At 42.1% G+C, this 14094-nt stretch overlaps 1 protein-coding gene across 4 annotated transcripts in view; it reads left to right on the forward strand.

The window, feature by feature from the left end:
* Rnf216 (ring finger protein 216) overlaps positions 1-14094 on the forward strand; it is a 102232-nt gene that overhangs the window by 28240 nt on the left and 59898 nt on the right. For all 4 annotated transcript variants that reach the window (XM_028756069.1, XM_028756068.1, XM_028756071.1 and 1 more), the window contains exons 9-13: positions 363-502; positions 3568-3618; positions 4990-5127; positions 8850-8998; positions 9452-9530. In XM_028756069.1, the coding sequence (XP_028611902.1) occupies positions 363-502; positions 3568-3618; positions 4990-5127; positions 8850-8998; positions 9452-9530 (557 nt within the window). The remainder of the gene's footprint in view (positions 1-362; positions 503-3567; positions 3619-4989; positions 5128-8849; positions 8999-9451; positions 9531-14094) is intronic.

Below are 14094 nucleotides of genomic sequence, written 5' to 3' on the forward strand. Positions count from 1 at the left end.
ACTTGCCTGTCAGATTGACCAATAAACAAACACAGGCCATTCTAGTTGTATCTGTAATAGTTCAAAACTTGACTGTCACTATCCATGTAAAGCTTATAAGGTGTATGCTCACGGTGTAGTGCTGCCAGAACAGGAGAGGCGTTACAGTTGGTGCTCACAAAGAAAAATGAGGAAGGAAAAAAGCCTTACCACAGATTAAGCACGGTGAAGCGTTCAGTCTCCAGTGGCAAGATGAGTTGTGGGAACCTATAGTGTCTTGCTACAGGGCTGGGGTAGTACTAAGTTGTTGACGATAGCGTGGTTGGCCTGGATTCCTATTGAGTAGTTGTCCCTGTAATTTCACTCTGGGATATGTCTTCTAGGTAACGTTAAAATAGAAAAGAGGATGTTCTTTCTGGAAAACAAGCGTCGACACTGTAGGTCCTATGACCAGCAGGCCCTCCTTCCAGCTGTGCAGCAAGAGCAGGAATTCTATGAGCAGAAGATGAAAGAGATGGCAGAGGTAGGAAGCTGTGCTCTGATGTGGGAATATGGTTTGGGCTTCTAGTTTGCCCCCTGTTGGAGCGTGGTGCATGGCTGGGTTTATGAGTTCAAGCCCTTTAAGTCTAACACTGAAACCTAAAGCAAGAGAATCTTGTGTTGGATGGTTTGGTTGGGGTCCAGGCTGGTATTGAATGCTTGGAAATCCTCCTGCCTCAATACTCCCAGCTGCTTAGGTTAGAGGCAGGAGCCACCAGAACCAGCTCACAACAAAGGTTTTTTTGAGGTTTTGTGTGTTCTCTTTGATCAGTTATTCATTTCGTTTGCTTTTTTATGGAGTGAAACATACTTTATGAAGCGGGTTTCTTGTCTACTGGCTTCTTTTCAGCATAAAAAGGTTTTAAGTAGAAACAACTATTTTGTAATGATAGTGACTAACCTCATGGTTTTATAAATCCGATTGACATTAGAGAATTTTTAAAAATTTTTATTCCATTTATTAAACAAATCTATGTTTGTGGGCACACATGTCCTATGACATGTCTGTTTTTTTGTTTCCACTTAGGTCCCAGAGATCAAGTATCTAGCCTTGCATTAAAAAGGCTAAGTAAAATATTTCTTTCATTCCCATCAAGTGAAGAAAAAAGAAAGTGGAGTATTTTCCCAAATATTTCTAACCATTCAGTTCAATTGGAATGCACCAATTGTTTAATAAAAAGCTTTCTAGGCTCTGGTAGCCTCAGGTACTGAGTTCCCAGAGACCCAGGCATGTGAGAATACACTTTTTTGTTGTTGTTTGTTTGTTTGTTTTTGAGACAGGATCTCTTTCTGTGTATTCCTGCTGTCCTAGAACTCTGTGTAAACCAGGCTGACTTTAAACTCACAAAGGTCTACTCTCATCTGCCTGGAGTTACAGGTATATACTACCTTAGGTCATGTTTCTTAAAAAGATAGAATTTGCTGGGGTTTTTTTTTTTTTTTTTTTTTTTCTTCCGAGACAGGGTTTCTCTGTGTAGTCCTGGCTGTCCTGGAACTCACTCTGTAGACCAGGCTGGCCTCAAACTCAGAAATCCACCTGTGTCTGCCTCCCAAGTGCTGGGATTAAAGGTGTGCACCACCACTGCCCGGCCACGTGTTTTGTTTTTTTAAACTGTGTTAAACTTGCAGCAAGCAGTGGTGACTGAGCAGTCTGTTTGCACTCCTATGTTTTAAGATGATGTTGGAATGAAACCTCAGCTGCCTTGGGAGTCAGGGCCAACTAAATAAAAGTTCAAGGCTAGCCTAGATAACTTAATAAGGGAATGCCAGAGATGTGGCTGGCTGGAGAGTATTTGACTTCGCATGAATCAGGTCCTGTGCTCAATTCCCAGACCAGCATGAAAATAATAGAATGTGCCACAGTATCAGTCAGGCACAGTGGTGTACACACCTGTATTCCCAGCACTGGGGAGACTAAGGCAGGGAAAGTCACAAGTTCAAGGCCAGCTTGAGCTGTATACTGAGAGCTTGAGCTGTCTCTAAAAAAAAAAGTGAAAAGAAAAACTACTTTCACATGGAAATATCTTTCACATGGAAATATCTTTGATATTCCAAGCAGTCCACGGTAGTGTTTGTTGCTGTTTTCTGGCAAATTTTGAAGTAATTCTATGGAACAAAATGAGAAGTCCAGGAGTGCTCTTACACCATCTAGACATAAAAACATATCCTGAGAAGAGGCACTTGTCAACTGAGTTGAGAATAGTTGAATCAGCACACCCCTCCTTAATTAACCTCTACCACCACAGAACATAGAAGAAAACAACTGACAGAAAAATTACTGACTAATCGAAACTGAGTCTTTGGATAAATACTCTCAAAATGAAGTAGTGATATATATGTGTGGGTAAAAATATGTACCTCAGGTAGACATTAGAATCTGAAGAAGTGTTCATCTTGATCCATCCATCCATCACAGAGTCACATTTGTTAATACCACCATGGGAGGTTGCGGAGATAGCTCAGAGATCAAGCACTGGCTGCTTTTCCAAAGGACATAGGCTCAATTCCCAGCACCCACATGATGCCTCACAACTGTCTGTAACTCCAGTCCCAGGGCATCTGATGACTTTCTCTGGCCCTCTATGGGCACCAGGCACACACACATAGTACACAGACACGCATATAGGAAAAATACCCATACATACAAAGTTAAAGTTAAAATCACAGAGCTAACCAAAAAATGATTTTTAAAATGGATTATCTGTTATTTGTAGCCATTAACTTTATATCTGAATTGTCCTTCTGACCAATGGCAGGCAGCCCCTTTGTCCTAATCCAGTAGTCTCTGACCACATCTTTGCTTTCTGGCATGGTGAAGTGGTCTGGTTTCTCTGGTCTTGTCTTAGTTACGCTTCTGTTACTTCTATAAGGAGGAAGGGTTTTATTTGGTTTATAGTATTACCATATAACCATTCATCATCTAAGGAAGTCATGACAGGAACTAAAAACAGGGCAGGATCCTGGAGGCAGGAGCTGATGCAAAGGTTAAGGAGGTCTGCTTACTGGTCTGCTTCTCATGGCTTAGTCTGCATTCTTGTAGAATCCAGGAGCACCAGCCCAGGGATGGTACCACCCACAATGAGCTGGGACCTTCCCCATCTAATCACTAATTACATAGTGAATTACTGGTCTACATAGTGAGTTCTATGACAGACAGCCAGGACTACATAGAGAGGTCTATCTGAAAAAAAAAAATATATATATACTGTTGAATGAGTTCACACCACATGCCTCCTTTACAGTCAGATATTTTCCGTCTGCAGCAATACACAAATGCTGTTGTTTCCCAGCTTAACCTGCAAATTGTGTTATCACACTTGGTTTTGGCCCACTTAGCTTTGTGTTTGCTTCTGCTGTTCTGTGCTACTCCAGAGTGTTTTGTGTTGGTATGCTCCTGTATTCACTCTGTAGATTTAAGCTCTGGTAGCTTTTTTATCTACTAAACAATGTTACCTGCCGCGGTACCTTTAATAATATGCACGGATGAAGTCCATGCTAATGGTTTCTCTCTACGTTTGTATCTGAATGTGTGACTCTTTTGTTCTTCAGCATGAAGACTTTTTGCTTGCCCTGCAGATGAATGAAGAACAGTATCAAAAGGTATTTTGAAATCTCACTATTCTGGTTTTCTCATTCGGGCTTTTGAAAACAAACTTTTTGAATATAAAATCTCCCGTTGACGTGTCAGTTTGCAGTTCTTTCAAGTCAAAGTCAGTAACGTCCGCTAGAGGAGGCTGACTTTATACGAGACCAAAGCAGAACTAAAAGGGCATGTTCTAAAGAGCATGAACAGAAACCCATAGTGTGAAAATACTTATGCGCTTGACCCTGTAAATGACCCTATGTTCTTCCAGTTGGCCCTTGGACTTCTAGGAACAGGAGAGGTTATAAAATCGAGCAGAGGCTGAGGGGAGGAGGGAGAAAGGAGTTGGAGTGAGTAGTATTAGAATGCAGAAGTGTAGGAGACAGAAGGGTAGGTCAGAGAAGAAGGAGGAAGGTTGAGTTGGGCTAGAAAAGAGCAGAGAGAAAATGAGAGACAGTGGGAAGTGAACTGGGCTAGCCGTCTGGGTAGACAGTTCATGACAAGAGAGCCGGGGAAAGCTGAGCTGAGCCAGGGAAGATATTGTTAGGAGACCGATAAAAGAAAAACCCACGAAGAGCCTGCAGACAAAATAGCCATATAAATTTATGAAGACAAAAAATTATAAACAAAAAGTGACATTTTTACATTTTAAAATTTTTACTTTTTTCCCCCTAAAAAGCTACAGAAATCCAGTAGTTAGTTTTGGATGGAAATGTAGAACTCAGATTTTCTATATGTAGCCATGGGCCAGGTATTTCTGTGCTGTATCTGCCAACTTGCTTAGTGGCCTTTTCAAGCATACTGAGAGTGAGCGGGATGCAGTCTCATCAGTGAGCCCTGACATCACATGCATTTACGGATGTAAATTGCTTTCCTCAGTCTCTTAACCAAAAGCAAGGTCTGGCTTAAGATTTCTTCACACTCCTGTCTTCTGACAAGAGGAGCAAAGTCCAGCTTTAGCAAGCCTCTGGGCTAATGTGTCTTGCTGTTAACCTTTTTTAGTCAGTTCAGCAGCATCTGTTAGAGCAGCTGCCCACTGTCTGTAGCTATGGGGTATTGTTACACTGATATCCTGAATTAGGCTTATATCTTTTTATTTACCTACTTTTTGAGACACGATCTTACTCCATATAGCTCTAGTTGGCCTCAAACTTTAGTGCCCCCTTTCTCAGTGTCTCAGTATTGTCGTCACACATCCCTTGCCATGGCATCTAGCTTCTGAGCTAGGTTTAGACAGCAATGACATGTCTTGTTATTTGGTGTCTCATAGGAGTTGGTGTTAACCTCATAGTGTGTGAGGGGCAAGGAAGCATGTAGGGCAATAGATGGGACCTCCGTTCTTAGGGGTGGTTCCAGGGACATTAACATATATCTGTCGTGGCGAACAGGATGGCCAACTGATTGAATGCCGCTGCTGCTATGGAGAGTTTCCATTTGAGGAGCTGACACAGTGTGCGGATGCTCACTTGTTCTGCAAAGAATGTCTCATCAGATATGCCCAGGAGGCTGTGTTTGGATCTGGAAAGGTAAGTGTGTGGCTGTGCCTATGGACAGATAGACTTGTGTGGCAGCATGACTGATTTGTGTCATGTTGGTTCTGAGTACAGTAGGTTTCCTGGTGCACTCATGCCCTATGTCTAGTTCCACAGGGCTCCTTCCTGTCTCAGCACTCACCTTGCTGATCACAGTTAGATAAAGAGTGAGCTCAAGATGAGTCTTCATTTGATTTGAGCATATGAAAGTGCTTTAGCATTTTTTCACATACATATAGTTTCACATATAGTTGCTTTAAAAAGACACAGTAAATCTAAGATATTTCTTTGTCCAAACTTCATTTTACTCAACATCAACAAATTAGTATTAAAAGGAACTGTGTATTATTTTGTATCTCTTCTAGCAACTATAGCAAAGTAAAACTGAGCCACTGGCACAGGCCTATAATACAACTGTATGGAGGACCTAGGCAGGAGGATCACAAGTTCAAGGCCAACCTGAGTAATTTTGTGAGACACTATCTCGGAGGAAGACTAAAGTAGAAGGACCGGGATATACCTTAGCAGTAGGGTGTTTGCCTAACATGTTTAAGGCCCTGGATTCCCCAGTACTGACAAAGAAGGGGAAAGAAGAGAGGAGGCAGGAAAAAAACTAACGCAGTGATTGAGAACACGGCCATGGCCTTTTATTTTTATAGATTTTCACATGTGGTACTTATTTGCATCACACACATACCCAATCCATCGAGTGTCTCCTGTACCTATTATTCCTCAAATGTTTGGCCTCTTATTCTTTAATTTGTGTGTGTGTGTACAAATCTAATCTGCTAAATTAGTGTTATATATGTGTGTTTAAGGGGTTATCCCTAGAGAAAGTTGATTCTCCCTCTGTCAGCAGCCTCTTACCTGAACCTCTTCTTTTCGGGATAGGACCTTGTGAGATTTCTCCTGAGATAGGACCTGGTGAAATTTTCTGACAGTTTCCATGTCAACTATAGAAGATGGTGTCTTGCAGCTGACATCCTGGTACTGACTTGTACTCTGATTCTTAGAACCTTTCCACCTCTTCTGTGATGTTTCTTTTGCCTTAGATTAGGGGTTGTGTATCATTTGGGACTGGGTACACCAGGGTCAGTTGTTCTCTCCATTTTGACAAGCTCTGTCATATCTGTCTACTGTAAAAAGACATTTTCTTGGTGAAGGATTAGGAATACAAGATAAAAGGATAAATATTTAGAATGTAATTTGGAATTATACTGGTTCAATCAAGTGGCAGTAGTAAGTTTTCCTCGGGTGTCAATGGCCTTACCAGATATAGGTAGTAGGGTAGTTTTCAGTATCAGACATAAGTTCTCTCCTGTGGAACTGGCCTTAAGTCCAATTAGATGGCTCTTGGTTATCCCTAGGGTAAAGATACCTCTCTCTTGCACCTTTGAGAACAACTTTTGTTGTCTTTTTTGTCATTGTTGTCATAGGCATTACCCCTGGTAGGACTATTGATTCCTTTTCTTCCTGGGCAGCTTGCATAGCTCCATCAGATACTATGAAACCAGTCTTCAGGAGCAGGGTTCCAGGTCTGTTCAGCTAGATTCCTCCAAGTCTTCTGCATAGTGTTGGTGTCTTCAGCCATAGGGTCTTACCTTCAATTGCTGAGGGACAACAAAAGTCAGCAACAGCAAACGATATTATTTCACAGTCTCTTGGCCTCCCCTGAAGAACAGTTCTAAAGGAGGTTTCCCATGTCTGATAGTTAGGTTTTCTTTTAGAAAGTCTGTGGCTTTTAGAGAGGAAAATTCTCGTCATCCCAAGTGGCATAACTTCATTTAAGAGAGAGAGAGAGAGAGAGAGGTGTGTAATTTTAATTAAACATATGTTTGCTATGTCTTTTTCAAGCATCTTTAGTGTTACTCCTCCTTCTCTGAATATAACCACCCCTTCTCCCACAAGACAGGGTTTCTCTGTGTAGCCCTGGCTGTCTTGGAACTCTCTCTGTAAACCAGACTGGCCTTGAACTCCGAGATCCACCTGCTTCTGCCTCCCAAATGTGCTTTTTAAAAATTTACTTATTTTATGTGTCGGAGCATTTGCTTGCATGCATGCATGTGCATCATGTGAGATCATGGTGCATGAGGAGTATAGGCAAAATAGAGTAGAGACAGAGACAGTTGTGCACCACCATGTGGTTCCTTAGAATCTGAGTCTGACCCCCTGGAAGAGCAGCCAGTGCTTCCAACCACCAAGCCTTCTTTCTAGCCCCCAAATGTAACCTTATCAATAGCCTTGAGTATCACTAGTCAAATGACTCATCAGCATCGTATACTTCCTATGATTCACTGAAAAATTGCCATGGGTCTGTAAATCCTGAGACATATCTGAATTGATAAATAATTGCACCCTTTAAAATCAAAATCCTAAAAGACCAGGAAACATTGAGAAATACTCCTCAGCTTCCATACTTCCCACTAATTCCTTAAAGCACTGTGCTCCCATGGCCCTGGACATTGGATCTCTTTCCACTAGCAAGCCAGGTACTCGGTTTTGCAGTTGTCATCCTTGCATACACTGTAGGTCAAATCAGTTTTGAAATCACCTGTCTATAGAGACTCAAGATTCTATAGGTTGAAGCCTCTGAACCATCTATCTCTTGACTAGAAACTGGGGTTTTCATGACTTCATCATTAAGCTTGGTTGACTTATTTAAAAAAGTTCTCAGAACTCAGAGAAATGCTTATACCTCAAGTTTGTTACAAGCTTGTTATAAAGCTCCAGGTCAGCAGACTGATCAGAAGGGAGGGAGAGAAGGAAAGATGGAGGGAAGGAGGAAGACAAGGGGTTGTTTGGTAGATAGGTAGATAGGTAGATAGAACAAGGTCCATAATATATAAGCTCTGTAGAGTTTGGAGACATCACCACCCCAGCAAGGGAATGGAGTTTTGTTCCCCTTACTGTAAGCCTCCTGTGTTGAATACCCAAAGGCTCTCCAGATCCTGTCCTTTGAATTTTTAAGGAATCTTTATTACATGGATAAGATTGAAGTATCAACAGATTATAGAAATGGCATTAGACAAGAGCCTGATAGACTAGAAAAACTATTGCGATCCTTCCTGGCCTCTCTGTGGTATGACCCCATTTGAAATTGAAGGTCTTAATGTGAAATCACATATCAAGTACAGAGTATTGCTTTATGGCTGGCCCCAATTCACTGTGGAGATGAAATGGCCTTCATCCCAGCTGAGAGGGAGGAGGGGATGGGGCACTGCTATTCCATGTGCAAAGTCTGCTTCAGGTCCTCACTGGGCCACACTGGAGCCCTGCTAACCCTGCACCTTTCTCCTTTCTATTGCTTTCCATCCAGAGAAAGTCAGAGGAGAAGCAGGCACCACTCCCTCCCCATTTCTTACCTAGTTACACCTTTGCCCTCCCCTTCCCAAAGAGAAGCTCTCCAACTTTGCAGAGTCTACAAGGGAAGCAGCTTACTTCAGACACTGAAGCCAGCTTCTTCCAGCTCACTGAGCTGTGTCACCTTAGCCACTGGTGTTGCTTCTTTATAGGTTATAGTTGGGCTGCTGGAGATCTATGCTCTTGCTTACGACTTCTTAGCTTAGAGAGTGACTTCTCAGGGGAGGAAAAGGTCTTTGCAACCTCCATATTTGTGTTCTTGTCCCTTCCCTTGAAAGGCGGGTTTGACATCCTTTACTCTCTGTTAATCTGAATTCCCGGTTACCTGTTTTCTTTGCCTGCTTATTTTATTCTAGTCAGAACTCAGCTGCATGGAAGGCAGCTGCACGTGTTCCTTCCCAACCAGTGAACTGGAGAAGGTGCTCCCCCAGACCATTCTGTGCAAATACTATGAACGGAAAGCAGAAGAAGAAGTCGCTGCAGCCTATGCCGATGAGCTTGTCCGGTGAGTTCAGTCTACTCGCTCCCCAGGGTAAAGTCTGCTTTTACCAGGCAGAAAGATTCTGTCTGGTTTTTCTGGTACTTCTTGCTAAGAAATGAAACAACCAATTAAGCTTTATAATGAAAACATCTATTATAGAATCTATCTATCTATACATCTTACTTATTACCTATTATTAGCCTGTAGCTGAATCACTGTGCCCTGGGAGGGAGGAAAAGTACTAGTTACAAGGGATCCTTGAAGCTTGAGGTATGTGGTTGGCAGTAAATTTGGACTTTGGGATAGTGTCTGTTTTTCCTTGTAAATGCAAGTATACGAGGCAGCTCAGGCTATGTTGTAGTGATAATTAAGGAATACAAAGTGCTGTCTGCCTTGCTTAACCCTCTCTCTTGGTAGCACAGTCCTCTGAGACTCACTTTAACCATCTTGAATGATGCCTCTTTCCTGCTATTCCAGGTGTCCCTCCTGCAGCTTCCCTGCTCTGTTGGACAGCGATGTGAAGAGGTTCAGTTGCCCCAACCCACGCTGCCGAAAGGTAGGGAAGACAGTCGGGTTTTTCTAGCAGGTTGCTTGAGTTTTGGCTTGCACTGTCTGGGTGGCCTGTGTAAGTTGTGTTCTATGATCTGCATGCCAATGCATGAGAATAGTTTGCCTCTTATTTTCATGAGATAAGTGACGATTTGTGATGGTGGTTGCATAGTTACAGAGATGAAATTACTTATGAAATTCCAGTTTCAGAGCTAAGGATTTCTCGTCTATGTCGTTTTATAAAGACAGATGCTGTGATACAAAATGTGTTCTCTTCTGCTGTGTCGTATACTTTGCTTGCTCTTCTCCCTGTCCTGTGCTCAAATACAGCACATACACACACATACCCTTCCTGTCATTTTCAAAGTCCGGTGACATTTCTTTGATTAAAAGCTAAGCGTCATGTTATCATCTTTGTCACATCTGGTAGTTTTTTCGCTTGAGTTTTCTCTGATAAGAATCAGTCGTTTCAGGAGAGGTCAGAGCTGTGCAGTCGTCTCACTGCTGGAAGTGTGCCTCTTCCCCTTTAATGAGGCTTCTATTTTGAATAAGGGTGTGTTATTTATAGCACAGCTATTTATAAACCATTTAGGTTTCTAATGGATATTGCCTTCCCTGAAGAAGTCAGATGTGTTTTAGGCCATTTTATAAAACTACATGATCAAAGTTAAGTATTGCCTTGTTTTTTGGAGACAGTGAAACAACTCTGAAGTAAAGGTTAGAGAAGACTCTAATCAACTAAAATTTTACACCATTGTTTCAGTATTAATATTTCTCTGTGTAACCTGTACGCATCCTTAGAGTTGATGTTAGAGTTGATGTAGCCATTTTGTAAGTTGACCCCAATTCCGGTTGTTGTTGTACCAATTGTCCTAACAGTTCTGTCCTCTTGGAATAGAAAGGCATAGAAAGATGTCCCTGTGTTTTAACTCAGGTTCTGGCTGTGCTGCAACAGCCTGTGCTGGGTCTGTGAATACACACTGGCTAAAGGTGGAAGGAAAGACATTAAGTAGAAATGGTAACCAAAAGAAAGCACGCTGGCCAGGCTTCTACAGGATACACTTAAAGAAAAAAGTATCAATTGACAAACAAGGGAATTATAGCATAATAAAAAAGAGTCAGCATGCCAGGAAGACAAACCAGTTACAAATCATGATCAGCCTCCATATCCATGGAATCAGTACCCATGGATTCAGCTAACCACAGATTAAAAATACCTGAGGGGAAAATGGCTCCTGCAGTAAACATGTCCAGACTTCCAAAACAAAACTGTCTTGTCTAACAGTTTTATATAAGAAACTGTTTCAAGCATGGGAGGATATGCTTCAACAAGAAGCAGCGAGTACAAACTATAGTGTAGGATAAGGCTATATGATCTCAAAGCCACCCCAGTGTCATACTTTCTCCAGCAAGGCTGTTCCTCCTAAACCTCCCACAAGCAGCGCCACTGCTGGGCCAAGTGTTCAAATGCCGAGGCAGTGGGGCAACATTTCTATTTCGACCACACAGGGGGGCTACTAAAGATGACTGACTATATGTACCCAATGTCAATGCCCAAATATGTAAAGCAGATACTAATAGAAGAACTGAAGGAAGTAATAGATTGCACCACTCCAACAGTTGAAGATCTGTGATGGATAGAGCAGCCCAACAGGGGACAACTAAGAAAGATGCACGTTTCAGCAACATTATAGACTGGGTGAGCTAACAGATACCCACAGAACATTCTCCCTATCAGAAGCAAAAGACCCCTTTACAAGCATACATGGAGCTTCTCCGTGATAGGATGACAGGTCACAATGCAAGTACTAAGTACTAAGATGCTCATTCATTATATGAGGTATCGTTTCTCACCACAGTGGAGTGAAACTAAAAATTAGCAGCAAGAACATAGAACCATTCAAATACATGAAATGCTTCTCTACTGAGATCAAGAACGAGATAAGCTATGTTAGTTACAAATGCTTGGAGTAACCAGCTTACCAAGAGAAAGGGCATATTTTGCCTGCTTTGAAGGTCAGTTACTTATGTGTTTCTGTTGTATTTGGCCTTGGTAAAGGCAGAATGTGATAACAGAAGATTGTGAACAAAAGCAGTCACCTTACAGCTACCGAACAAGAAGAGACAAAGAGTCCCACAGTCCCTTTCTATGGTTTCAGACACACAAGCACACATGCTCTATACCTCCTGTCTCCAGTAACCTAAGGATATAATAATATCAGTCCTTGGGGGACAGCAAAGAGCTGAAGAATAGCACCAGCTCTTGTCATATCTGTTCAGCATGACATCGGAAGCCCTAAAGAAGAAAAGATATTCGTACCGGAAAGGAGGAAAGTTATCTGTTCACAATTGCTTTGGTTTTTGTTCTGATTTGGTTTGGGTTTTTAGTGCTAGTGATAGAACCCAGAGCCTCACATATGCTATCTTGAGAAACAGCAAAGCTAGAGGTCTCACATTTTCCTATTACAAAGGATGTTACAAAACTACAGTTATGGTCACCCTCTTAGTCACTAATCTTGGGGGACTAATTGAAGGTCGACCCTAATGAACCAAAGAAAATCTTTTTTAAGAAAACAACCTGTGCCTGAGTGCCTCTTCTCACAAAGCTATCTCACTTGTACTAGACTGCAAATTTTTTTGTCTTTGTTTTTCAAAACAGGATTTCTTTGTGTGACCAGGACTTTCCTGGAACTTGCCCTGTAGAACAGGCTGGCCTTGAACTCACAGAGATCTGCCTTCCTATCCCTCATGAACCCTAGGATTAAAGGGGTGCACCACCACCATCTAGCAGGACTTCAGGGTTGGGTTTTTTGTTTGGTTGGTTGTTGTCCTGGAATTGTGTAGACCAGGCAGCCCTCTGGAGTTCTAACTGCCTATGCCTTCCAAGTACCGGGACTAAAGACCCCCACTGGGTGGGACTAGAGATTTTAAATTTATGTCCTGAGACCATAAAGCTCTGAGAACAAAAAGCTCTGAGAACAAAACAGGAGAAACTTGCTAACATTGCTAATCTCTTGGTGCTGATTTCCTGTGTATGACACCAAAAGAAAGAAGTAAAAGTAGACAGATGGATGACATCATACCAGACTTATGCACCTCAAAGGGAACAAAGTAGAACACATGTTAATTGTAGCGTTACCCACCATTACTATGAAGCAGAAACCACTGAGTGACCATTTACAGATGAGTAGCTAAAAACTGTGGTACATGTATCTAATGAGATACTCTTCACCTTGAAGTAGAAATTCTCTTCTGTGAAACAACTAAGATGTGCTTTGAGGACACCATCCTAAGTGAAATTAGCAAATCCCAGGGGGACAGATGCTGCATGATTCCTTCCACTCACGTGCAGTTTTGTAGGGTAACCAGATGCAAGTAGCAGGAATCTGAACAGTAACTGCCAGGTCGAGGCCGAGGGGAGATAGGAATCACTGTGCAGTGAGTGTGAGTAGTTTGAAAAGTTGTTGATATCTGCTAATGCATCATCTTGCTTACAGCTAGCAGTTCATAACGGACCTCACTTCATGTGTTCTCAGTTTTAGCAAAGGACAGGCATTTAGTTTACTTTGTGTTCCCCTACTAAGATGGATATATGCCATGATTGAGAAATGGCTCTGGTGCTACTAAGCTTCAGGTTTGTCTCAGCAACAGTTTCAGATCCCAAGGATCAGAACTGGCTTGGAATCTAGAGAAGAGGAACAGGCTTAGAGTGATCCCAGGTCAGGGTTGTGTGGTTAGAAATGGAATATGAGTAGGGCAAGGTGTGGGTGCGTCTTCTGCTTTGATCCTCTGCATCAGTGATTTAATGGGAATCTCAGGGTTTCAGCAGGAATAAAAGTTGATGTTGGTTTGAACATGTAGGGATTTCAAGATAGAAGTGAAATATCTAGTAGTCTGTGTTTGCCCAGTGCCTACCAGTAGGGTTCTCAGTGCACATCTGCAAAGTGACCAGGTCACCCAGTCTGAAGAGACTGAGGTTGGAGAAGGAACTTAGAATCTGGAGTTTGATGCAGTTTTGAAAGGACAGTGGCCCCGTGGAAAGATGGTTACTGTGCAGATATTGGGTGGTTTATTCATCTCATTTACAGTACCCACATAGTGTAAGAATAAGAGATGAAGCAGAGACCATCTGCTTCAGAATTTAACCTTTACCTATAGATAATGCCACTCATGCTCTAGGTTCTTTTTCTGCTCTTGGAGGAAAGGGTCTCTGGGAGATAAAGTAAAAACCAAACCTACATAATAGAATGCAGAGAGGTATCCTTGCTAGGTTGTCTTGTGTGAACTGTGGAACAGTTGCCACTAGATGGCACTAGTATTGCACAAGAAAAGTGCCTTCTCCCTCTTGGGTATTTCCAAAATAGATATGTCAGCACAACTCTGTCTTGTAAGTAGACTTGACAAAATTCTTTCAGGTTAGTGCTAAAGCAAACTACTGTGTGCTTCGGATTTCACAGCAGGATGGCTGTACTGTTAGGACAACTGCCTTTTCCTTTGTGCTTGCCCCAACTTTATAGGTGGCATCCTTTCTCTTCAACAACTACCAGTTGTTCAGTTCAGTTTCTGGCTGA

This window comes from Grammomys surdaster, unplaced genomic scaffold, assembly GCF_004785775.1.
Source record: "Grammomys surdaster isolate TR1022 unplaced genomic scaffold, NIH_TR_1.0 126109, whole genome shotgun sequence".
Classification (NCBI taxonomy): domain Eukaryota; kingdom Metazoa; phylum Chordata; class Mammalia; order Rodentia; family Muridae; genus Grammomys; species Grammomys surdaster.